This window comes from Carcharodon carcharias, chromosome 3, assembly GCF_017639515.1.
Source record: "Carcharodon carcharias isolate sCarCar2 chromosome 3, sCarCar2.pri, whole genome shotgun sequence".
In the NCBI taxonomy this organism is placed as follows: domain Eukaryota; kingdom Metazoa; phylum Chordata; class Chondrichthyes; order Lamniformes; family Lamnidae; genus Carcharodon; species Carcharodon carcharias.
This window is the reverse complement of record NC_054469.1, coordinates 36095833-36120989: the sequence shown is the minus strand read 5'-3', so window position 1 is coordinate 36120989 and position 25157 is coordinate 36095833. Positions and strand designations below refer to the sequence as shown.

Sequence of the window (25157 nt, the reverse complement as noted above, 5' to 3'; positions counted from 1 at the left end):
GATTCTATGCTCCAACAATCATCTGTATAAAGATATCCTCATAACTGGTCACTCAATGCTAATTTTAATATGATGACTCTTGGTCACTGATATGCCAACCAAAGGAAATAGAATAAGGGAAGGCTATCTATCTATCAAACTCTTCATAATGTTGCCTCTACTAAATCTCCTAATAGCCTTCTCTTCTCTGGTGGAAATAATCCCAGGATTTCAGGTCAATCCTCATAAACATAGTTTACCAAGCCTGGCATCATCCTGGTTAATCAATACTATATAAGCTTTTCCTAATGAGTTGCCCCAAATTTCTCCCAATAGTCTCACTGTGCCCTAACCAATTTTTGGTTAGAAAAATATTTATTTACTTTTGTACTAATTTCCCCTTCTTATAATATCCAAAATCCCATTGATTGATTTGTCCTGCATTTATAGAATTAAACATTTAAGTTGCTCTTTTCATCTACACTGGTTTTTCCCAATAAGTACATACTCCCATTCTTTTGGCAGGATTTTCCAAACTTTCCCATCCCGCCCACAATGATGTCTGCTGCTAGCAGGACCGCAATATCCTGGTCTTTGTCTTTTTCCAAAATGTAATTACTTCACATTTATCCATATTGAATTGCATTTGCCATCTGTGTGCCTATTGCACTAACCTGTCTATGCCTCCTTCAAGCTTTTTTTTTTATATAGTCCCCCTCACTGCTTGCCAAACCTCCTGCCTTTGTGTCATCAAATTTTGAAGTTGTGTTCCCGCTACTCAGGTCCAACTGAGAATACTCAGGTATACTGAGAATAATTACCTTCTGGGTTTCGAAAAATCATTATTGCAGACTGTGTAGATTTGTCCAAATGAGCTTCCAGATTGCTATCATATTTCAGCAAGCGTTCAAAATACAATACAAGATAATCCTCTACTACTGACTCAGGCAACTGAGTAACTTGGAGACATCGTGTTCTTGGCAAATGCTCAGCAACTGGTTTCTGGACACCAAATTTTTTATTGTTGAAAGTGCAAACAGCTTTATTCAAATCTAGGTGGGGGGGGGGGGGGGGGGGGGGGGAGAAAAAGAGAAAATTTGTAACGTTCTTCATGAGTGATATTAAATAACAAACGAATTTTGATCAATCACATTCGAGTATATCCAGGAAAACTCTATGCTTTGACAAACTGCTCTAAAATCAGAGGATGTAAATTAAAATTAAATAGAGACAAACAGATTCAATGATATCTAGATACATTTCTAGAAGGAGAGACTGAAGGATAGGAAGGCATGATGGCTAGACTGAGATCAATCAAAAGGGGAAATGTGAGAAAAAAAAAAATCACACAGTCCTTGGACTGGACTTGCACACATCCTGGCAAATTATTATATTATGTTCTGATTAGTGTCCTTTTCTTAAAATTTCTTAGGTTCAACATAAAGATCATATACATACAAATTAGGCACAGGAGTAGGCCTCTTGGCCCCTTGAATCTGCTCCACCATACAATAAGATCTGATTGTAACCTCTTGCCTACCCCCCATAACCTTTCAACCCTTTGTTTATCAAGACATCAACTATCTCTGCCATAAAAATATTCAAAGGCTTTGCTTCCAATGCCTTTTGAGGAAGGGAGTTCCAAAGACTCTCAATCCTCAGAAAAAAGTTTTCCTCATCTCTGCCTTACATGGGCAACCTCTTATTTTTAAACAGAATCACAGGTTAATCTTGGAAAAGGATAGAACAGTTCAGAGCAGGGAAAATTAATTGGGGGAAAGCCAACTTTGATGGGATGAGAATGCATCTGAGTTGAGTGAGTTGGAATCAAATGATGGCGGTGGAAAAGACAGTGGCTGAACAGTGAGCCACCTTCAAAGAAAAAGTATTGCAGGCAATATCAGGGTATATTCTCTTGACGGGGAAACGTAGGACAAACAAATCCAGAGTGCCCTGGATGCTCTGCCATCTTCAATGACCTATGTATACACGGAGGTCCTGCTGTTTTTGAGGAGGTAACAAAGAAGGTTGATAAAGGAAATGCTATTGATGTGATGATGTAGATTTTCAAAAGGCATTTGATACAGTGTCACACAACAGACTTGTGAACAAAATTCCAGCTCATGGAATAAAAGGGAAAGTAGGCACTTGGTAAGAAATTGGCTGAGTGACAGGAAACAGAGTAGTGATAAATGGTTGTTTTTCAGATTGGAGGAAGGCCTGTAGTGGAGTTCCTCAGGGCTCAATGTTGGGACCCTTGTTCTTCCTGATATATATTAATGACAGACTGTGGTGTGCAGGGCATGATTTCAAAACTTGCCGATGATACGAAGATTGGAAATGTCAAGTGTAATGGGGATAGTCTTGAACTTCAAAAGGACACAGGCATGTTGGTGGATTAGGCAGCCAAGTGGCAGATTAAGTTCAATGCAGAGAAGTGTGAGGCGATTCGTTTTGGCAAAAAAGATATGGTGAGACAGTATAAAATAAAGGGAGAGCCTATAAAGGAGGTGAAGGAACAGAGGGACCTTGGCGTATACGTACACAGGTCATTGAACATGGCAGGGCATGTTGAGAAAGCAGTTAATAAAGCATACAGTATCTTCGGCTTTATTAATAGGGGCATTGAGTACATGAGTAAGGAGGTCATGTTGAATTTATATAACACACTAGTTAGGCCTCATCTGGAGTACTGCGTCCAGTTTTGGGCACCATACTTCAGAAAGGATGTGAAGGCAGTGGAGAGAGTATGCAGGAGGTTCACAAGAATGATTCCCCAGGTGAAGAACTGTAGCTATGAGGATAGATTGGAGAGGTTGGGACTCCTTTCCTTGGAGAAAAGAAGGTTTAGAGGAGACTTGATAGAAGGATTCAAGATCCTGAGGGGTATGGTCAGGCTAAATCATGAGAAACTGTTCCCACTCAAGACAGCATTAAGAACTAGAGGGCACAGATTCAAAATAATTGGCAAAAGGAGTAAATGGGATGTGATGAAATTTTTTTTCACCTAGAGGGTGGTTGGAGTCTGGAACAAATTTCCTGAAAAGGGTGGAGGAGGCAGGTTCGATTGAGGTACTCAAAAGGGAATTGGATTGCTATCTGAAAAGAGAGAACGTGCAAGGTTACAGGAATAAGGCAGGGGAGTGGGTCTAGGTGGAATACTCTTTCAGAGAGCCAGTGCAGACTCGAAGGGTCGAATGGTCTCCATCAGTACTGTAAAGATACTGTGGGGAAAAAATTACTGTGAAATTTGTTACAGTGCAAAAGGCCATTCGGCACATTGTGTCTGCTCTCCGAATGAGCATTATGACTCAGTGCCATTCTCCTGCCCTTTCACTATAACCCTGCACATTATTTGAATAGAAACAATCAGCTAATGCCTTTTTGAATGCCTCAATTGAACCTGCCTTCAACACACTTCCAGGCAGTACATTCCACACCTGAACCATTCACGGTATGAAAAAGCTTTTTCTCACATTGCATTTGCTTCTTTTGCAAATCACTTTAAATTTGTGCCTACTTGTTCTCGTTCCTTTTACAAGCAGGAACAGTTTTTCCCTAACTACTCTGTCCAGCCCCCTCATGATTTTGAGCACCTCGATCAAATCTCCTCTTAGCCTTCTGTCTAAGAAGAACAGTCCCGACCTCTCCAATCTATCTTCATAACTGAAGTTTCTCATCCCTGGAACCGTTCTTTTCAACCTCTTGTGCACTGTCTCAAATGCCGTTCATATCCTTCTTAAATTGTGGCACCCAGAATTGTACATAATACTCTAGCTGAGGTCTAACTAGTGTCTTATACTTGTTCAGCATAACCTCCTTGCTCCTGTACTCTGTGCCTCTATTAGGACACTGTATCCTTTTTAACTTCTCTCTCCACCTGTCCTGCCACCTTTAATGACATATGCACATATACACCCGGGTACCACTGTGTCTGCACCACCCTTCAGAGTTGTACCACTTATTTTATATTGTCTCTCCATGTTCTTCCTACCAAAATGCATCACCTCACACTTCCCAGCATTGAACTTCATCAGCCACCTAATTGTCCACTCTGCCAACTTGTCCTTATGAAGTTCTACAATGTCCTCCTTACAGTTTACAAAGCTTCCAAGTTTTGTATCATCCACAAACTTTGAAACCGTTCCCTGCACATCAAGGTCTAGGTCATTAATATATAACGCGGAAAGGGTCCCAATACGGATGCCCGGGGAACTCCACAACAAACCTCCCTCCAGCCTGAAAAATATCCATTAACCATCACTCGCTCTTTCCTATTACTCAGCCAATTTTGTATCCATGTTGCTACTGTCCCTTTTATTCCATGAGCTATAACTTTCCTCACAAGTCTATTGCGGACCCTGTATCCAATGACTTTCAGAAGTCCATGTACACCACATCAGCAGCATTACTCTCATCAACTCTCCGTCACCTCTTCAAAAAACTCCAGCAACTTAGTTAAACACGATTTTCCTTTTAGAAATCCTAATCAACTCACATTTTTCCACATGACTACTAATTCTATCCCGAATTATACTTTTTAGAAGCTTCCCCACTGCTGAAGTTAAACTGACTGGTCTGTAATTGCTGGGCTTATCCTTACAACCTTTTTTGAACAAGGGCATAATATTTGCAATTCTCCAGTCCTCTGGCACCTCCCTTGAGGTTAGGGACGGTTGAAAAATTATGGCCAGTGCCCCTGCAATTTCCACTCTCACTTCCTTCAATATCCTCTGACGCATCTCATCCAGTCCTGGTGCCTTTCAACCTTAAATACCAACAGTTTATCCAATACTTCATCATCATCAATTTTGAACCCTTCTAGTTTCCTTCTCTGTCATCATAGCCTGGGTAGCATCTGCTTCTTTGGTAAAGACAGATGCAAAGTATTCATTTAACACCTCAGCCATACCCCCTGCATCCATGTGTAAATCCCCTTTTAGGCCCTACTCCTCCTTTTACTATTTTTGTGTTTACAGAAGACTTTGGGATTCGCCTTTATGTTGACTGCCAGTCTTTTTTCAAAATCCTTCTTTGCTTCTCTCATTTGCTTTTTCATCTCCCTCCTAAACATTCTGTATTCAGCTGGGTTCTCAATTTTCGACCTGACCCCTGTCATAAGCACACTTTTTCTTCTTTATCTTAATTTCTATCTCCGTTCTAATCCAGGGAGCTCTAGATTTGTTTACCCTATCTTTCCCTTTTAAGGGAATATATAAACAGTAACCTCTAATTCTAGATTCTCCCACAAGAGGCAACATCCTCTCCACATCCACCCTGTCAAGACCCCTCAGGATCTTAAAGGTTTCAATCAAGTTGCCTCTTACTCTTCTGAACTCCAGTGGATACAAGCCTAGCCTGTCCAACCTTTCCTTATAAGACACCCTGCCCATTCCTGGTAAAGAGTCTAGTAAATCTTCTCTAAACTGCTTCTAATGCATTTACTTCCTTACTTAAGTAAAGAGACCAACAATGTACACACTACTCCAGATGTGGTCTCACCAGTGCCCTATATTTTCAACTGGCAGATATTCAGCAGTTTTATTCATGAAATTCACTTTTATATCCTTCACCATCACAAGACAGCCATGCACAATGCAACATTGGTTAACTGACTGCAGCCAAGTGTCCAATTTGAAGTCCTTGAAAGATGCAAAAGAACATCCTGCGATGTGCGCTCTTCCTCCAGGTGCAGGTCTACAATAGCCACCACCTCCCAGTGCCACTACTGAGCTGCTGCCTTCTAACTAGCTGACAGCTTTTGGCAGTGGGCAACCATAGGAAGGGCAACTCAGGTGTCAGCCACTTGAGTGGCTGCATTCTGTAACGTGTGATCCCAGTTCCCACTGACTACTGAAGGAGGAATGCACCCTGCTTGCAGGACGGTAAGGAGGAACCCCATTGCCTCAACTAAATTCTGGCCACTTGGTTTTGTGCCTCCATGTTGCATTGTCTATCCATCCAACCTCACTCACCAATTATCTATCTCTCCCACAGATTGATTTTACCTCCATATCATTTTTAGCCTTCAACATTTTTGCCCTATAACAGCCTTTTACCTTTAAATGACTGCATCCTTTTAAGTTTGAGAGCCCTCTCCTAATTCATTCCTAAATGCTTCTGGGGAAGGCAAACAAAGCTAGGGAATACAAAATAAATGGGGGGGATATTGGAGGGGTACAGGAAGTGAGACACCTTGGTGAGCATGTCCACAGGTCCCTGAAAAAGGTGACAGGACAGGTGGAATGCTTTATTGGACAAGGTATAGAATACAAAAGCAGGGATGTAATGATGGAACTGTATAAAACACAGGTTAGGCCAAGGCAGGAATTGTGTACAGTTCTGGTCCAGGGCTTGAGAAATGCAGCATTGAGGAACGATTGGATAGGCTGGGGTTGTTTTCCTTGGAACTGAGGAGTGACCTGATTGAGGTACAAGATTATTAGGGGTCTAGATTTTTTAATTTCTTTTATTCGCTTATGGGATGCCGGCATCGCTGGCTAGGCCAGTGTTTATTGCCCATCCCTTATTGTCCTTGTTCACAGGGCATTAAGAGTCTACCACATTACTGTGGAGTTACATGTAGGCCAGACCAGATAAGGATGGGAAATTCCTTTCCCTAAAGGACATTAAAGAACCAGATTTTAAAGAAACCAGCAATCGGAGTTGTGGTTTCAGACTTTTAATTCTGGATTTTTATTGAATTCAAATTTCACCATCTGCCATGGTAGGATTTGAACACGGGTTCCCCAGAGCATTACCCTGGGTCCCTGGAATAACAGTCCTGTGACAATACCACTATACTACCACCTCCCCAAATAGACAGGGATACCCTGTTTCCCCTAGCAGTTAAGTTAATTACAAGGGGGCACGGATTTAAGATGACTTGGTAGAAGGATTAGAGGGGGTATGAGAAAACAAAACTTATTCACCCAGAGGGTGGTGGGTGTTTGGAATTCACTGCCTGATTTAGTGGTTGAGGCAGAAACCCTCACCTCATTTAAAAAGCACTTGGATCTGCACCTAAAGTGCTGTAACCTGGAAGGCTACGGACCAGGCTCTGGAAGGCGGAAGGCAGCTAGTTTTTTGTTATTTTTTTTCTTTTTTGGCCAGTGCAGACACGATGGGCTAAATGGTCACTTTCTACAACATTTTTTTATGGCTAATTCCATGGGCCTCCTGCCCAAAACTTCCTTTACAGGTGTAAAACATTTAAATGACATAACTCAATAGCTTCAAGGGGAATTTTCATTTCATTAGTAATTTAGACTGTGCAATAACCCTTTATACACTTAAAATCTTACCAATGTTGTCTGTAAATTCCACAATAAAAATGGAAGTTTCATTGGTGTGTAAAACGTGGAAAGCGTTGGTACCACTACAGCATTCAATGTAAAGCCTGAACAATTCAGGTTCAATTTCCTCATTTTGTAGTTTAATACAAATTCGATGTGAGTCGATAATTCCACTTTGCTCATTACTTTCATCCTGTACAACACTGGGTGAAACTACTAATAGTTTAAGAAGAAAAGAGAAACAGTTAAAACAAAATACTGAAGGCATGATAGTCCAAATGTACATTTTTGGTTTGTGCATATGTACATTCCTGTGAGGAAAAAGGATCGAGGAATTTCCCTCCTGCCTAAAAATTAGGCAAGAAAGAAGATCACAGTATCAGGGTCGTCAGGATGATGCTGAAGGGTCAATGACTTTACATTTTCCTGTAGATTAGAGGGATGGGGGAGTTGCTACTGGCTGATGTAATGTTGATTTTACAGGTGTACAACAGACACCAAAACATCCAATATGTCATAAAGTATTAGTGAACGCAGTAAAAGAACCATCCAGCACTTGTAGCTGAAAAAAGCACACGTAAATAAGGTGCTTTAGGCTTGTTTGAAGCCTGCTTTACAAACAGTCTGCTCTGATTGAGGGAGATATTGGATCAGCTGCTTTCAGGAGAAAGTGATCTTGCATTTAACTTAACCAGTGCTCTCTAAAGAGACCGTTGGAGGCTGCCACCAAAAATAGTAGGCTTTTTTTCAAAACTTGTCTCCGACCCTCATGACCACCCCTCCCCCTCATGACCTCCACAGTCCCCCTCAATCTCTCTATCCCTCCTAATCACTTCCTTTCCTATCCCGATTGCCACCTCTCCCAATTGTTTTCTTTTTGCTTCTCCATAGTTTTCCAGTATCTTTCTCTCCTTAAAGAGTTTGAGAAGTGTAACCTCATCAAATGCCTACCAACACATACTGGACATCAGTCATCTACTAATTTAGTTATCTATGCAAAATAGTCACAGTAGGATCATGAAGCAGGATCTCTTAATGACTTGCTGGCTGGAACTTGTGTCCAAGTGATATTTGGAGCGAAAAATGAATCAGACACTCACCTGCTTAATATTTTCACCAACAATTTACTACTCAATACACATATAAGATAATAAATTTTTAAAATTATCTTCTGCCTCTTTGATTTCCAAAAACTTTAATGCTACAGTTGAAGCAGAGTGAACACTAATGAATGTTCTGTCTTACCTTCAGAAGCACAGGTAGAATCTTGTTTCACCTGAAATTAAAAATAAATTCATTAGAAAAACTTTAAATGGGTGCTGGTGCCCGTAGTACAAAAGGCCAATTATTGTGGAAATTCTTGGCAGAATGTACTAAGATGTGATTCTGACAGCGATGCTAGGATCCGTCATCTTCTGCTGAACTTTATAATTGATCCAGCTAATTACACAGGGTTAGAGGAGGGATCCTGAGGATCCCTCCTCTAACCCTTTTGGCAGTTTGGTGGTACATCTGCAGTGTTCCCTCCTCATCCCTCCATCTGAAACAGCTGGAAACTCAAGGATAAGCTTTCCAGCCAACAGTGGTTGAAGGTGTAAGGAAGTGATGGGGAGAAGACCGGGTCGCTGGATCCTCCTGAATGTCACTACTCCTTGTGTTGGGGGGAAAGTATCTATCTTCATAGTGAGGTGCACTGCTGTCGTATGTCAGCTGTGGCTTAGTTGGTAGCACATTTGTCTCTGGCTCAGAAGGTTATGGATTTAGGGCCCACTCCAGAAACAGAATTTAATGTCCCCTCCTGTGGCAAGTTTGGCAGGGAGGGCAATTAATTGGGCGGGAAGGTGGCGAGTATGGACCCCGTCACCTTCCTGCCTCCACCCCACTTAAATCCACAGTCCTGCTGCCAGTTGAGGCCCTTAAGTGAGGAATTAATTCCCTCTTAAGGGCCTTATCCCACTGCCACTGGTATTAATTCAGCAGCAGGTGGAATGACTCGCCATGTGAGGAACAAGACGCGCAAACCTGTGTAAGGTTGCTTGCTGACTCCCAGGGGTGGGCCCCTCATTCAAAGGCACTAATTGGCTGATTGAGGGACTTGGCATCGGGAAGGGGGGTCCTGTGGAAAGCCACCACCCCCTTCAGCTGTGGCCTTCACCTTGTGCTGACCTCTGATTGGATGGAACCCACAGTGGGCAGGATCTCTGCCTACCCCCTGAGTCCTTGTTCCCAGGAAAGGCCCACTGCTGTCCTCTCCAGCAGGTGGGTGAAACTCCTGTGGCCCCAGAAGTTAGGCACAAAATCTAGGCTGACACTCCATGCAATTCTGAGGGAGTGCTGCACTCTCAGAGGTGCTGTCTTTCAGATAAGACGTTAAACCGATGCCCTGTGTGCTCTCTCAGGTGGACATAAAAGATCTCTTGGCATTATTATGAAGAACAGCAGAGGAGTCATCTTAGTGTCCTGGCAAATATTTTTACATGTAAAACTTAAGTCAATACTGACTAATAATGAACCTGAGAAGGGCATGATCTTGATTCCAATGCACATAGAAAGCCTGCTGATAATGTATTTTGTTTACTTGAAAAGGTTATAATGCAAGATTGAAGCCAACAGAACTGTGCATTATGAACAGCGAAAAAAGTAAATAGAAGATCTGGTAAATCAGAAAATAGTAATTGGTTGTTGGCAAAGATGGATTTCAGCAAGAGCAATTAATATTTATGTGGCACTTTTAATGTAATAAAACATCCCAAGGCACTTAATAGGAGCATTATAAAACAAAATTGGCACTGAGCTACATCAGGAGATATTGGGTCAAAAACTTGGTTAAAGAAGTCGTATTTAAGGATTATCTTAAAATGAGGAAAATTAAGTGGAGAGGTGTAGAAAGGATATTCCAGAGCTTTGCAACTAAAGGCATGGCCACCAATGGTGGAGCGATTAAAATTGGGATGCTCAAGGAAGCCAGAATTAGAGGAGCATAGATATCTCAAAAAGGTTGTGGGGCTGGATGAGATTAGAGTTAGGGACAGGCAAGGCCATGGAGGGATTTGAAATCAAGGATTAAAATTTTAAAATCAAGATGTCGCTTGACCTGGAGCCAAAGTAGGCTACAAGCACAAGCGTGATAGGTGACTGAGACTTGGTGCGAGTTAAGACACAGGGCAAAGTTTTGGATGACCTCAAGTTTAAGCTGTGTAGCCAACATGTGGGTGACCAGCCAGGAGTGCATGGGAATAGTCAAGTCCAGAGCTAGCAAAGGCATGAATTAGAATTTCAGCAGCAGATGAGCTGAGGCAGGGTGAAGTTGAAGGATAACATGGAGTTGGGAATAGGCGGTGTTAGACAAACAGGAGTTGGAAGCTCATCAGGGAGGTCAAATGTGACACAGAGATTGTGAATAGGCTGGCTTAATCTCAGATTGTTGCCGGGGAGAACGATGGAATTGGTAGCTAAGGAATGGAGTTTGAAGCGGGGACTTAAAAACAGTGGCTTCAATCTTTCCAATATTTCAAAGTCTTTACAAGGAGGAAAGAGATAAGCCAGCCATCAGTCCTCCTGTGTAGAAATGTTATAATAGATGTCCAATGTTTGATCCTAACACAGTAGGGACAGAATTTCTTGTAAGATGGTGTATTTGGTGTTAAACTAGAACAAGTCAGGAAAGTTCAAGATGTGCAGACTTCAGTATTAAGAATAAAAGAGAGAAAGGGTGCTGTGGAAAGAGATTGGAGACTACAGGTGAGGGATGGAACCAATCCAATGACAAACCTATACTTGCATCCAGTTAAAGGTGGCCTTCCCTACTGATGAATACGCTTGAACTTTATAGAGAATTGAGTGCAAGTTGTTGAGGAAGAAAAGGTTTGGCATAAAAATGAAACTCAGCATCTTGGAGACAATTTTAGCAGTGGGAGAGATATGGAAATTTCATTTAAGATCAGAGGAGATAGTGAGGCCTTGAATATCAACTGATGAAGAACGACTTAAGATGGAGCCAACAAATATTTAGAGCAAGTCAAAGGTTTTTACTGACTCAAAGGTCACTAACATTAAGGAATGAAGCAGTAGGCCTCCTCTCATATTTTGCATGTTTATCGTATACCATCTAATTTGGGACAGTATCCCAAGGGGAAATCCAACCTCTTGACTTTAGTCTACTTTGATGCAGTGTACACATGTCCTACAGTAACCTACACAGCTTATGACTTATTTTAATTGTCCATGGGTATCAAACATTTGTATAATGATTCATTATGGTAGCTCATGGATTTCTGATATTACATTAAAACATTGATCAGGGCATCACAAAATCTCCAACTCCCGGGAACAAGTGATCCAATATACTCAGACTCTCACACATTTATTAGTAGATGCATTTAGTTGAGGCCTAGAACCATCTTGTTTCCCTGTACCGAATTAGACAAAGACTGAAGCTCAGTACTTTGTACCTTAACTTAAAAATCGTTACTAAAATCTAATGGTATGTCAAATATCTGTAAATCAGTCATTAAATGACAATGAAATGTTACGTAATGACTACCTATTGCATGGAGTTTATACTTACTAGTGAAGAAAATTTCTGGACATCATCTTCGGAATTTGCATGTTTACCACTGTACTGAGTGACTGATAGATGAATGTTTTGTCCATCTAAGGTAATGGTATGTGTCCTTTCCAAGACAGACGTTTGAACTAAAATTGTAAAAAAAATTAAAAACATTGTACAATAATTCTTAAAATAGAAGCAAAATACTGCAGTTGCTTGAAATCTGAAATAAAACCGGAAAATGCTGGAAATGCTCAGCAGGACCAACATCATCTGTGAAGAGAGAAACAGTGAGCATTTCATGTTGATTCCTAATGGTATAAATTAAGGTTAAGTACATAGAGACAGAGGGCATTGATTAGATAATAACACGAGCACACATAAAGAGACATCTTTCCAAACGAGTTATAAAGAGGCATTTATTGATAATAGCTGGGAAGTAGAGTCAGGAGCTATACGCGTTTCACTTTTGTGAATAAATCTAGAATTGAAGACTGACTTCTGAATTTTTGCGGAGATGGATGGGCTCCTCACCTTAGCCAAAAAGGGTTCAGAGCCCCGAATCTGGAAGTCCCATCTCCATATCTGGCACCCACCATTTTTGCTGGGGTGGGTAAGAATGAGGGCAGGCCATAGTTCACACATTACTGAATCACACAGTGCAGAAGAGGCCCTTCGGCCCATCAAGTCTGCACAAACATGTGGGAAACACCTGACCTACCTACCTAATCCCATTTACCAGCACTTGGCCCATAGCCTTGAATGTTATGACGCGCCAAGTGCTCATCCAGGTACTTTATAAAAAGGATGCGAGGCAACTTGCCTCCACCACCCTCCCAGGCAGCGCATTCCAGACCGTCACCACCCTCTGGGTAAAGAGGTTTTTCCTCACATTACCCCTAAACCTCCTGCCCCTCACCTTGAACTTGTGTCCCCTCGTGACTGACCCTTCAACTAAGGGGAACAGCTACTCCCTATCCACCTTGTCCATGCCCCTCATGATCTTGTACATCTTGATCAGGTCGCCCCTCAGTCTTCTCTGCGCCAACGAAAACAACCCAAGTCTATCCAACCTCTCCTCATAACTTAAATGTTTCATCCCAGGCAACATCCTGGTGAATCTCCTCTGCAGTCCCTCCAGTACAATCACATCCTTCCTATAATGTGACGATCAGAACTGCACACAGTGCTCCAGCTGTGGCCTCACCAAGGTTCTATACAACTCCAACATGACCTCTATACTTTTGTAACCTATGCCTCGATTGATAAAGGCAAGTGTCCCATATGCCTTTTTCACCACCCCCACTAACATGCCCCTCTGCCTTCAGAGATCTATGGACACACACGCCAAGGTCCCTTTGTTCTTCAGAACTTCCTGGTGTCATGCCGTTCATTGAATACTTCCTTGTCAAATTACTCCTTCCAAAGTGTATCACCTTACACTTTTCAAGGTTAAATTTCATCTGCCACTTATCTGCCCATTTGACCATCCTGTCTATATTTTCCTGTAGCCCAAGACACTCAACCTCACTGTTAACCACCCAGCCAATCTTTGTGTCATCCGCAAACTTACTAATCCTAACCCCCACATAGTCATCTATGTTGTTTATATTAGTGACGAATAATAGGGGACCCAGCACAGATTCCCTGTGGTACACCACTGGAAACTGGCTTCCAGTCACTAAAGTATCCTTCTGTCATCAGCCTCTGTCTCCTGCAACTAAGCCAATTTTGAATCCACCTTATCAAATTACCCTGTATCCCATGTGCATTTGCCTTCTTTATAAGTCTCCCATGTGGGATCTTGTCAAAGGCTTTGCTGAAATCCATATAATCTATATCAACTGCACTACCCTCATCTACAGTGGTCACCTCCTCAAAAAATTGAATCAAATTTGTTAGGCATGACCTCCCTCTGCCAAAGCTATGCTGACTATCCCTGACCAAACCTTGCCTCTCCTAGTGGCGATAGATTCTCTCCTTCAGAATTTTCTCCAATAGTTTCCCTACCACTGACATGAGACTCACTGGTCTGTAGTTCCCTGGCTAATCTCTACAACCCTTCTTAAATAGCGGAACCACATTAGCTTTCTCCAGTCCTCTGGCACCTTCCCTGTGGCCAGAGAAGAATTAAAAATTTGGGTCAGAGCCCCTGCGATCTCCTCCCTTGCCTCCCTCAGCAGTCTGGGACACAAATCATCCGGACCTGGAGATGTGTCTGTTTTTAAGCCTGCCAATACCTTGTCACTCCCTATATCAATTTGCTCAAGAGCCTCGCAGTCTCTCTCTCCAAGTTCAATACCTTCATCCTCATTCTCTTGGGTGAAGACGGACGTGAAGTATTCGTTCAACACTCTACTGATGTCCTCTGGCTCCACCCACAGATTGCACCCTTGGTCACTAATGGGCCCTATTCTTTCCCTGGTTATCCTCTTCCCATTGATATAATTATAGAATATCTTAGGATTTTCCCTGCTTTTACCAGCCAGAGCTTTCTCAAATCCCCTCTTTGCTCTCCTAATCGCTTTCTTAAGCTCCACCCTGCACTTTCTGTATTCTACTAATGCCTCCGCTGATTTGCTTCCCTTGTACCTGCTAAAAGCCTCTCTTTCCCTTCCCATTGTATCCTGAATATCTCTGGTCATCCATGGTTCTCTTGTTACTCCTTCCTATCACCCAGAGGGAATATGTTAAGCCTGTACCCTCCCCATTTCCTTTTTAAACACCCCCCACTGCTCTTCTGTAGATTTCCCCACAAGTAGCTGTTCCCAGTCTACCTTGGCCAGATCCTATCTTATTTTACTAAAATCCACTCTCCCCATTCCAAAACATTTTTTTGCAACTTGTCTATTTCTTTGTCCATAACAAGCGTAAATTGTATCATGTTGTGGTCGCTATCACTAAAATGCTCCCCCACCACCACCTCAGCCACCTGTCTGGCTTCATTCCCCAGAATTAGGTCCAGTACTGCGCAGTCTCTTCTTGGACCCTCTACATATTGACCTAAAAAGTTCTCCTGTACACATTTCAAGAAATCCACTCCATCCAAGCCCTGAACACTATGTCTATCCCAATTAATGTTGGGAAAGTTGAAATCACCTAATATAATTACCCTGTTGTTATTGTTTTTATCCACAATTTTATCCACATCCACAATTCACAGAGGCAGTAGCACATTTAGAATTCATCAGCGAGATTTCTGAAACGCAACTTATCAGATTTACGTATCTGCAAAAAAGCTTAAACCTACCAGAGTTCTTTGAAAGGATTAGGCACCCTTTTGGGATTGTTAAGAATACCCAGGAATGTGTGCAAAAGGTGGATAGGATCTGTGGAACTGTCAAGCCATTCAACTGCTGGTCTTAAACTTTGGAAAAAAAAACAGCACGCTGTATGTCTCAGTTGAAAAAATTGCTGCTTGCAATTTCAACAGCTGATTGTTTACATAAGCCTGATGGCTATCATTATTGCATTAGCATTGCTTGACTACTTCCACAACCTATCCCTATCACAAGCCTGTAAATTCACATTTTGATTGACAGCTCCAAGTGGCTATAAAGGAATTAGCTGCTTTTGATATGGGGCTATGAATACAAATGTTTGTTTTTATATACTTGAAAGGGTTTAAATGCTTTGAATGGCCTTTATCAATGAGAGTGTTTTCTTTAATATAGTAAAGTCTATAATAAATATTAATTTACGTTAATTCATCTCAGCATGGCTCCTGAGGCCTGCCCATGGCGGTTACTGGATGAGTTGGCATGGAGGGTGTAAGGGCAAAGGGTAGTGAGTAGGGAGAGTCATGGGTTGGTAGGAGTTGCCATGAGGTTGGCATGGGGATTTAAAGGGCTATGGAGATGAGTTGGGGACGGGGGGGGGGGGGGGGGTCATGGATTGGCATGATTCAGCACTAAGTTCGCTTAGTGATTATAAGGAACTATGGATGCGGATAGAGGGGCATAGGTTTGCATGGAGGGGTGGATGGGGGTACATGAGGTGGCATTAATGGGGCATGGGAAGTGTGTGGAGAGTGAGGGCTAGAGAACCTTACTGGTTTTATTATAACTGGGAAGAAGTCCCATCGCACCAAGACAGACCTTCTGAACAGCCTACCCTGTGGCTCCCTCTGCATTGTCCCTGGAGGCACTGGGCCCGACTCCAGATAGCACCCACCCCTCAGAACAAAAATCTAGCCTTTCAGGTCAGTTTCTCCCCAGTCGGGTTCACAGACTTGGGAAATTTTCTGACTCGGGAGTGAAAATTCAGGCCTTAATGTTCTACTTCACTAACTGGCTGTCACAGGACAGCAGTGGACGGTTGCCTAAACCTGGTTGGAAACTAAGAATTATTTAGAAGATTACAATCCAAGTAGCTTTTGAAGAATGGCTGAAAGGAAGTGTAAAGTGTCAGACCTGCTAATGTTCTCACCGTCTGAACCTTATGGCCACTGGAAGAATGAAGTGGATATATGGACACAGGTTATACCTCTACCAAGGTGGAAACAAAGTATGACCTTGGCATTGTCGCTTCCTAACAAAAGTAAAATCAGAAGCAAAGTATTTTGAGAGTTGGAAACTACAGAAGGTTTGGATTTTGTTAGGTTTCATGGATGAACTTTACCAGAATGATGATCTATTTTATGTCAACCAGACTGATATATTCCATGGAGGGATATATCATGGACTTTAACAGACTGTATAAAAGATTGTAGAAATTCAAGTTTGAGATTCTGTGTTTAGGGCTTTCCTTTAAATACCTGAATCGTGTTAAAGTGTTGTATATGAATAGGCTCCTGGTCTTAATTGGGATTAAAGTTCTCGGAAAGAGACTCCCCTTTAAAGCAAATGTCTAAAAAAAATTCCTGGGGAAGCAGTCGTTTCCAGCAGCCTTGATGATACAAATGGGAGATTCCACAGCTTCCCAAAGAATGACTGCAGCATTTCGAGATCGTCCCGATGTTGGAGCTAGAGATCAGTACAAAAGAAGATTCACAACTTACTTTCATTATTAATACAGCTGCAAGAAACTTTATCTTGGAAGGACAGTACAGGTACAAAATGTCCATAAGTCACAGTCCCTAAAACAAAACTGGTGTGAAACTGACCAGCTATTCCAATTACAGTATTCCAGGGTTAGGTCAAATTAGTATTTGGGTGAAATTTTATTTGCCATTGGTAGCTGTTGGAAGGAACAAAGTTTCCTTGATGGGAAGATTTAGGAGCACTTTTAAAAAGGAACAGACGTTTCCCAAGGTCCCACCAGATGTCTCGGCCTTAGGCAACATCGGAGTCTTCAGAAGTTGTATGTTCAGAAGGGAAGGACAGGAGATTTGACTGGAACAAAGAGGTTCCCTTCAAATGGAACCATTTCAGAGCCATTATCAGAATCATAGCTGCCAAGGGGAATGGGTTTGGGTGCATGTGGGGGCTTTATTCCCCAAAGAGTGGGTTAGGAATCTTAAATGACTCCGTCTACCTCTGGGTTTCAACACTGCATGCTTGGAGGCGAGCGGGGAAATGCCATGAATCTGTCAGGTAAGTAATTAAAATATTTAAATAGGCAATCAACAGAGCATTTAATCTAGAATTCTGGCTTTAACATCCAGATCACAGGTCAAACAGGTGAGACCACAGAGGGGAATGCTTGTTCAATGAAACTGACAGGCTAGGAAACCTTCAAACTGAATAGTTGCAGCCATGCCTCGGTGAGGGGCAGATGCGTGCAGAACTTCTGAGAGAACACATTCACTGCTTCACAGGTGATTTCCAACTTCTTGGAAGTCAGTTTACCTGCCTTGGACTTTAATGTGCATGTTTCTTGGAGTCACAAGAGTCTGGATTAAGTCCCACTGCAGCATTTGAGCACAAAAATCAAGGTTGACATATCAGTACAACATTCCTTTTAATACTGCACTGTCAAAGGTGCTGTCTTTTGGATGAAATGTTAAACTGAGGCCCTGTGTACCTTCACAAGTGGACGTCATGGATCTAAGGGCACTATTTTGAAGAGCAGTGGAGTCATCCCTGGTGGCTTGTCCAAAATTTATTCCTCAATCTACCTCACAAAAACAAATTATCCAGTATGTCTGCCATTACTGTTTCTGAGAGCTTTGTTGTGTGCAGATTGACTGCTGTGTTTCCTACACTACAACAGTGACTAAACTTTATCACTAAACAGTGACAAAGTACTTCATTGGCTGATAGAGCTTCAAGACATTTGGTGGACATTTGGTGATAAATGAAAGTCTTTTTTTTTTGTAAGGGGACCAAAATTGTACACTGTATTCCGGGTGCTTTCTCACAAAGGCCGAATTACCTTACACTTTGACTGAGGGGCATAGACAGGGTGGATAGGGAGCAGCTGTTCCCCTTAGTTGAAGGGTCAGTCACAAGGGGGCATAAGTTCAAGTTGAGGGGCAGGAGGTTTAGGGGGGATGTGAAGAAAAACTTTTTTACCCAGAGGGTGGTGATGGTCTGGAATGCACTGCCTGGGAGGGTGGTGGAAGCAAGTTGCCTCACATCCTTTAAAAAATACCTGGATGAGCACTTGGCCCATAGCCTTGAATGTTATGACGTGCCAAGTGCTGGTAAATGGGATTAGGTAGGTGAGTCAGGCATTTCTCATGTGTTAGTGTAGATTCGATGGGCCGAAGGGCCTCTTCTGCACTGTGACTCTGTGCTCTATTAGAATAATTCTGCACAGGAGGCCATTTGGCATGTGCCAGATCTTTGAAAGAGGGATCCAAATATTCCAACTACTCTGCTCCTTCCCCATAGCCCTCTCTCCTTCGAGTATCGACCCAATTCCCTTTTGAATCTGCTTCCACCTCCCTTTCAGGCAGTGCTTTCGAGACCAGTGCATTCCAGACCATAACAACTAGCTGTGTAAAATATTTCATCTCATTTCCCTCTGCTTTTTTTTGCCAATTACTTTCATTGGCGGTTTCTGGTTACCAACCCTCCTACTAGAGCAATTTCTCCCTATTCTATCAAAGCCCCTCCTCACCTCTTCTCAATATAACCTCTATTTCCTTCCCCCATGCCAGCTCTCTTAATGCTACTTGATTCAACCACTCCACATAGCACTGAGTTTTACAATCTCACTACTTAAAATTCCTCCTAAATTCTCTATTTCATCTTAATGACTTTGGTACAAATATGCTCCCTAGTGGTGAACAAAAAGAAACTTTCTCCATGTACAACCTTTCATAATTTTAAAGTTATCAGGACTGCTCTGAGTCTTGCTTTATTTGGACAAAAGAGCCTCATCCTGGTCAATTTTGGAGATGTTCTTGCAAATCTTCTCTTTGTTCAGCGCTTCAATATCCTTTTTGTGATATGAAGATCAGAACTGTGGGGTTAACCATAAGTTCCATATGACATTACACCCCATGGTTTTGGATTCCACTCCTCTAGAAAAGAATTCTAGTATTTTATTTGCACTCCTTAAGACATTATTGAGTTCCTATTTAAAGATTTATATGTTATAGATCTGTATTCCCAGATCTCTTTGTTCCCCTACCCATTTGTTTTCAACCTTCCAAAGTATTTTGAAAGGGGCCTGCCACTAGGTGTCCAAATAATTTGCTTGTTTCAGCCTTGCTTTATTATCTAAAAATGAAATTGGGCTCCTGTGACATAAAAAGCTCACCTAATTGCCATTTTAGATTAGCTCTATACTGTGCAAACTCTGACCAGTTCCACAGAACTCTTTTTTTGTGTGCTCTTGAAGAGCAGGAGAGCCCCTCCCAGAATCACAAAAATAATCTGCCTTCGGAACTGCTCCCGTCTATGCAAATTACCTTGATGATGGCTGCCCTGCCTGATTGCGAGGCTTCAATCTGGCAAGCTGCATGTGTCACTTAACTGATACGCCAAAGCTTGCCTGCCAAAAAAGTCAGCCAGCTGGGGCCTCTTTGCTGCCAGAACAGGCAGCATACTTCAATGGCTGGTCATCAAAATCAATCCCATTCTCTTTTGGAAATAATTCCATATTGGACACAAGGGGATTAATTTTCATGTTTACTCCTTGGGTGGTAATTTGAAGTCAACAAGCAAAATTGGGTTGTTTCTATAACAGATTACTGTTCAGACAGTGAAGGTGAAAAATGAAGATGACGATTTTCCGAGAACCACCACTAGGACTTCACACAGTCCTGCTGCCCCCTATTTTCCATCAATTGCCAGACTTTTCCTTTTGATTTTTATTTTCTCTATGCTCAATAACAATTCCCTGTATTCAATGAAGATATCTTAATTGATCGAACCCACGACGTCAGGATCGTAAAGGTATGCAGCAAAGATCATTCAGCCAAATGTGTCAGTAACAATATGTTGTTCTCCAAAGTTACATGAACTTCTCTGATAATTTTCATACTGCTCTAGCTGATAAAAATGTTTCCAGTGAACATTGCAAGTGACAAGAAATGAAACTGAAATTGATGTCCTTCTTGATTTGAACTAGGTAAGCAATTAGGTTTTCAAAGCAGCATTCCCAGCTAAAAAGGCAAACTGGAAAGTAATTCCAAATTTAATGACAGGACTGGAGCATTTTTATCTCTGTTTCTGAGCCACAGCCAGCCAGATTGAGAGACTCGCTGTTGAGCAGGTAGGCCTTTGGCATCCAGTGGAAAGCAGAGATGAGAGGGAAAAGCAGGGAAGGATTATATGCTTTGTCGGGTTTGGGGGTGGGGGGTTGCGCAGGAAAGACAGTTGTTGGGGCAAGAGATCTGAAGGGCCTCTGGTGGAGGAGATTGAAGCCTTTGGAGTGGGGAGTTGATTGGAGGCCTTGGGGCAGGGCAATTGGGGTCCTTAGGAAGTGGCCAACATGGAAGGGTGGCAGGGGGAAAATCGATGACCCTGGGAGAAAAATTGGAAGAATTGGCGAAGAAGGTGGGAGGCTTTGGAAAGGGGAGCGGATTAGAGGTCTCAGAGCAGGAAGGGATGGAGGGAATGGGGGTCATGGAGGGCAGGGAACATTGGAAGGGCCTCAAGAGAAAATCAATGACTGTGGCGAAATCAGAAGTTTGGTGGAAGATTAGAAAGGTCGGGCTGGGGGATTGTAAGGGTCCCAGAGGATAAATCAGAAGAGTTGGTGGAGAAGGAGATCAGAGGCTTGTGGGGAAGATTGGCCGAGTCGGGGATGAGACCGGTAGGGTTTTGGGGAGATCCGAAGGGTCAGGGATGTCCATTGCAGGGATGGGTGAAGAAGTAAACTGGGTTCAGGAGGTAAGTGGAAAGGCACCTGCATGATGGATACCGCACTCCCTGGCTCACTTTAATCAAAAGAATACCTGAGCCCTGGGAAATCTAGCTGGCCAAGGTTAAATTTCAAATGGTGGTTGATTTTGAGGATATCAGCCTCATTATAATATTTAAATAACCAATCCATCTATTGTGAGTGGGTTGATTGCCCATTCCATCTCTGTTAAAACTAGAAATGGGTGAGTTTCAGAATTTTTACATGCCACCTGACACAGACCCGCCATTTTTGGTTGTTTAAATTCCGCCAGATTTTTGTTTTTTTTGCAATTTGGTGACATAATTTCTGCAACATGTTTTTCTCTGGATAGCTGACACCGTCTTTCAGGAGTTTAGTACTGAGTCCCACAGGAAGCTGGCAATGCTTTTAGGGAGTTTCTGACAGAAAAAAATGGCTCAGCGATTCTTCTAAAAACATTGTATTAAAACTATTTTCTCTTTCAAACTTCAAGCAATGTCTTTAAGCTTACATTTGTATGAAAAATACACAGATTTGTTAAAATTGAAATTAATTTGGTTTCTGAAATGCTGATCCACTTAAAGTTTCGACTATTTTTCACTTTCAGTTTCATTTCCTCGTTATAAGAAATCGTGTGCATGACTTGGATAAACCACAGCTATTTATTTTATAAATATTTACCACCAATTACTGATTTCCATAAGTCAAAATTAATAGAATGTAAAATAAAACATACCATCTTTTTTGTAGAAAGTCACCAAAGCATCTCCATTTTCAACAATTTTAACATCACATTCCCCACCACCTGATTTCTTCCTACTTTGAAAGTAGGCAGCTAATTTGTTTTTAATTCCTCTTTTTGTAATCTGTGAAAAACCAGTAACTAAAACAGCAAAATCACCACCACCTTCATCAGCCATGTCGGTTTAACTGATCCAGGACTGCGAGGACAGTCTCTTTTTATAGGGAGGAGTGACCTTAAAAACCCGATTCATCCAATGAGATGCCTCGCTTTAGAGTGAATATAACAACATTTTTTAAGGTAATGGAATTGAAGGTAGAATCAGGCCTAGAAAATATATTAAATTCAAGCCTTTATATGGAAAGCGTCCAAGCAATATTATAAATTATTATAATCTTATTATGAGAAGATATATTTGCTTCTTTAAAGTCTTTCAGTGATAACTGTTTGGTTTCATTTTCACAATAATGCTTTTCCCGTAAATGTTCACCTTTTACTTTAAACTGCAACTACATCAATGCAAGATAAATATAGGAACAAAAAAAATTCTAGTCTACTTTAGTTGATTTAAAATTGTGTGTGTAATAGCACAGTGGATTTAGAGCTCTGTTATAAATTTATAGGGAAAATTTCGATAAAATCGGTCATTCCCAGACGGGAATAAACTGCACCCAATCATAGCCACGGAAAACTATTCTGCATTATTATTTAATTGAAAACGGCACCCAATCCAGTACTAAAAGATAACCCACCCACCCACCCACCTTAAACCAGCTTATATTTCACCCCTTTCTTGGACTTACTCAAGTTCTGTCGAAGGGTCATGAGGACTCGAAACGTCAACTCTTTTCTTCTCCGCCGATGCTGCCAGACCTGCTGAGTTTTTCCAGGTAATTCTGTTTTTGTTCCAGTACTAAAAGTGCTGCTGAGCGGCAGCATACACAAACTTGGGCTCCCTGCCGAGGTAAGGGCATTTCCACTTAAAGCTAAAAGCAAAATGCTGGAAGTCTGAAACAAAAACAAAAATTGCTGAAAAAATTCAGCAGGTCTGACAACATCTGTGGAGAGAAAGACGGAGTTAACATTTCCAGTCCCTATGACTCTTCTTCAGAACTAAGAAATAAAAATGTGGTGAAATATAAAACAAAAACACCTGGAAAAACACTGCAGGTCTGACAGCATCTGCAGGGAGGAATGCAGTTAACGTTTGGAGTCCATATGACTCTTCACCAGAACTAAGGTAAAATAGATAAAAAATAGAAAAGAGGTGAAATATAAGCTGCTTTAAGGGCTGGGGGGGGGTGGGGGGGGTGGGATAGGTAGAGCTGGATAGAGGGCCAGTGATAGGTGGAGATAACCAAAAGATGTCACAGGCAAAAGGACAAAGAGTTGTTGAAGGTGGTGATGTTATCCAAGAAATGTGCTAATGGTGACATTAAGGGTAGAAAGCAGGACGAGCAAGGGACAGATGGTCCTAGTGGGGGTGGGGTGGGGGGAGGAGATGGTGTGGGAGAAAAGATTGAAATAGGCTAACAGGTGGGGATAAAACAATGAATGGAAATAAATTTTAAAAATAATAGAAATAGGTGGGAAAAATATATAAAAAATAACAAATATTTCAAAAAAGGGGATCAAAAAGGGGTGAGCCTGGAGGGGAGAGTTCATGATCTGAAGTTGTTGAACTCACTGTTAAGTCTGGAAGGGTGTAAAGTGCCTAACCGGAAGATGAGGTGCTATTCCTCCATTTTGCATTGAGCTTCATTGGAACATTGCAGCAGGCCAAGGATGGATATGTGGGCATGAGAGTAGGGTGGTGTGTTGAAATGGCAAGTGACAGGAAGATCTGGGTTATGCTTGCAGAAAAGGTGTTCTACAAAGTGCTCACCCAGTCTGCTTCACTTGAAAGGAGGGTTTGGGCCCTTGGATGGTGAGGGGGGTGGGGGAAGTAAAGGGGCAGGTGTTGCACCTTCTGCGATTGCATGGGAAGGTGCTGTGGGAAAGGGATGAGGTGTAGGGGTGATGGAGGAGTGGACCAGGGTGTTCTGGAGGGAATGGTCCCTACGGAATGCTGACCGGGGGAGGTGCTGGGGGCGTGGTTAAGGGAAGAGGTGTTTGGTGGTGGCGTTATGCTGGAGTTGGCGGAAACGGTGGAGGATGATCCTTTGAATGCAGAGGCTGGTGGAGTGAAAAGTGTGGGCAAGGGGGACCCTATCATGGTTCTGGGAGTAAGAGGAAGGTGTGAGGGCAGAGGTGTAGGAGATGGGTCGGACATGGTTTAGGGCCCTGTCAACCACAGTGGGTGGGAAATCTTGGTTAAGGAAGAAGGAAGACATGTCAGAAGCATCACAATGTCAGCTTTTGTTGAAAGAGATTAAAGTATAAAAGTAAAGAAGTATTAATACAATTACACAGGGCTTTGGAGAGGCCACACTTCAAGTACTGTATGCAGTCTAGGTCTTCATGTTAAGGAAAGGCATACTTGCCCTAAATGGAGTGCAACAAATGTTCACTAGACTACTTCTGGAATGAGGGGATTGTCCTATTAGATATGATTAGACTAAGCCTATATTCTCTGGAGTTTGGAAGAATGTGAGGCGATTTAATTAATCTTTCTTAAGGAGCTTGATAAGGTAGATGCTAGGAAAACATTTCCCAGGACAACAAATCTAGAAAATTGATTCACAAGGCCAGATTTTTGCAGAGTCGGAATGACTCTGGTGCCACTTGAAAGATTCTAGGGTTTACTATTGACCTGAAACTGAACTGGACCAGTCATATAAATATTGTAACTACACGAGCAGGTCAGAGGCTGGGGATTCTGCAGTGAGTAACTCACCTCCTATATCCCCAAAACCTGTCCACCATTTACTAGGCACAGGTCAGAAGTGTGATGGAATACTCTCCACTTGCTTGGGTGAGTGCAACTCCAGTAACACTCAAGAAGCTCGACACCATCCAGGACAAAGCAGCTGCTTGACTGACACCCCATCCCAAATTCAACATTCACTTCCTCCACCAGTAAAACACAGTGGCAGCAGTGTGTACCATCTACAAGGTGCACTGCAGCAAGTCACCAAGGTTCCTTAGACAGCACCTTCCAAACCCACGACCTCTACCACCTAGATGGACAAGGGCTGCAGATGCATAGGAATACCACCATCTACCTCAAAGCCACACACCATCCTGACTTGGAACTATCTTACCGTTCTTTCACTGTTGCTGAGTCAAAGTTCTGGATCTCCCTCCCAAACAGCACATGGACTGCAGCAGTTCAAGGCAGCAGCTCATCACTGCCTTCTCAAGGGCAGTTAGGGATGGGCAATAAAAATGCTGGCCTAGCCAGTGACATTCATGTCCTGTGAAAGAATAAGAA

At 42.3% G+C, this 25157-nt stretch overlaps 1 protein-coding gene across 3 annotated transcripts in view; it reads right to left on the bottom strand.

Annotated features, from left to right (window-relative positions):
• The window catches only part of LOC121276108 (protein mono-ADP-ribosyltransferase PARP14-like), a 69152-nt gene extending 47169 nt beyond the window's left edge, over positions 1 to 21983 (bottom strand). For 2 of the 3 annotated variants that reach the window (XM_041184067.1, XM_041184069.1), the window contains exons 1-5: positions 21779 to 21983; positions 11842 to 11969; positions 8520 to 8550; positions 7284 to 7490; positions 801 to 1031 (exon numbers count right to left, since the gene is read on the bottom strand). In XM_041184067.1, coding sequence (XP_041040001.1) covers positions 801 to 1031; positions 7284 to 7490; positions 8520 to 8550; positions 11842 to 11969; positions 21779 to 21962 — 781 coding nt within the window. In that variant the 5' untranslated portion in view covers positions 21963 to 21983. The remainder of the gene's footprint in view (positions 1 to 800; positions 1032 to 7283; positions 7491 to 8519; positions 8551 to 11841; positions 11970 to 21778) is intronic. The other variant, XM_041184068.1, reaches the window with a different exon arrangement.
• Positions 21984 to 25157: the final 3174 nt, after the last annotated feature.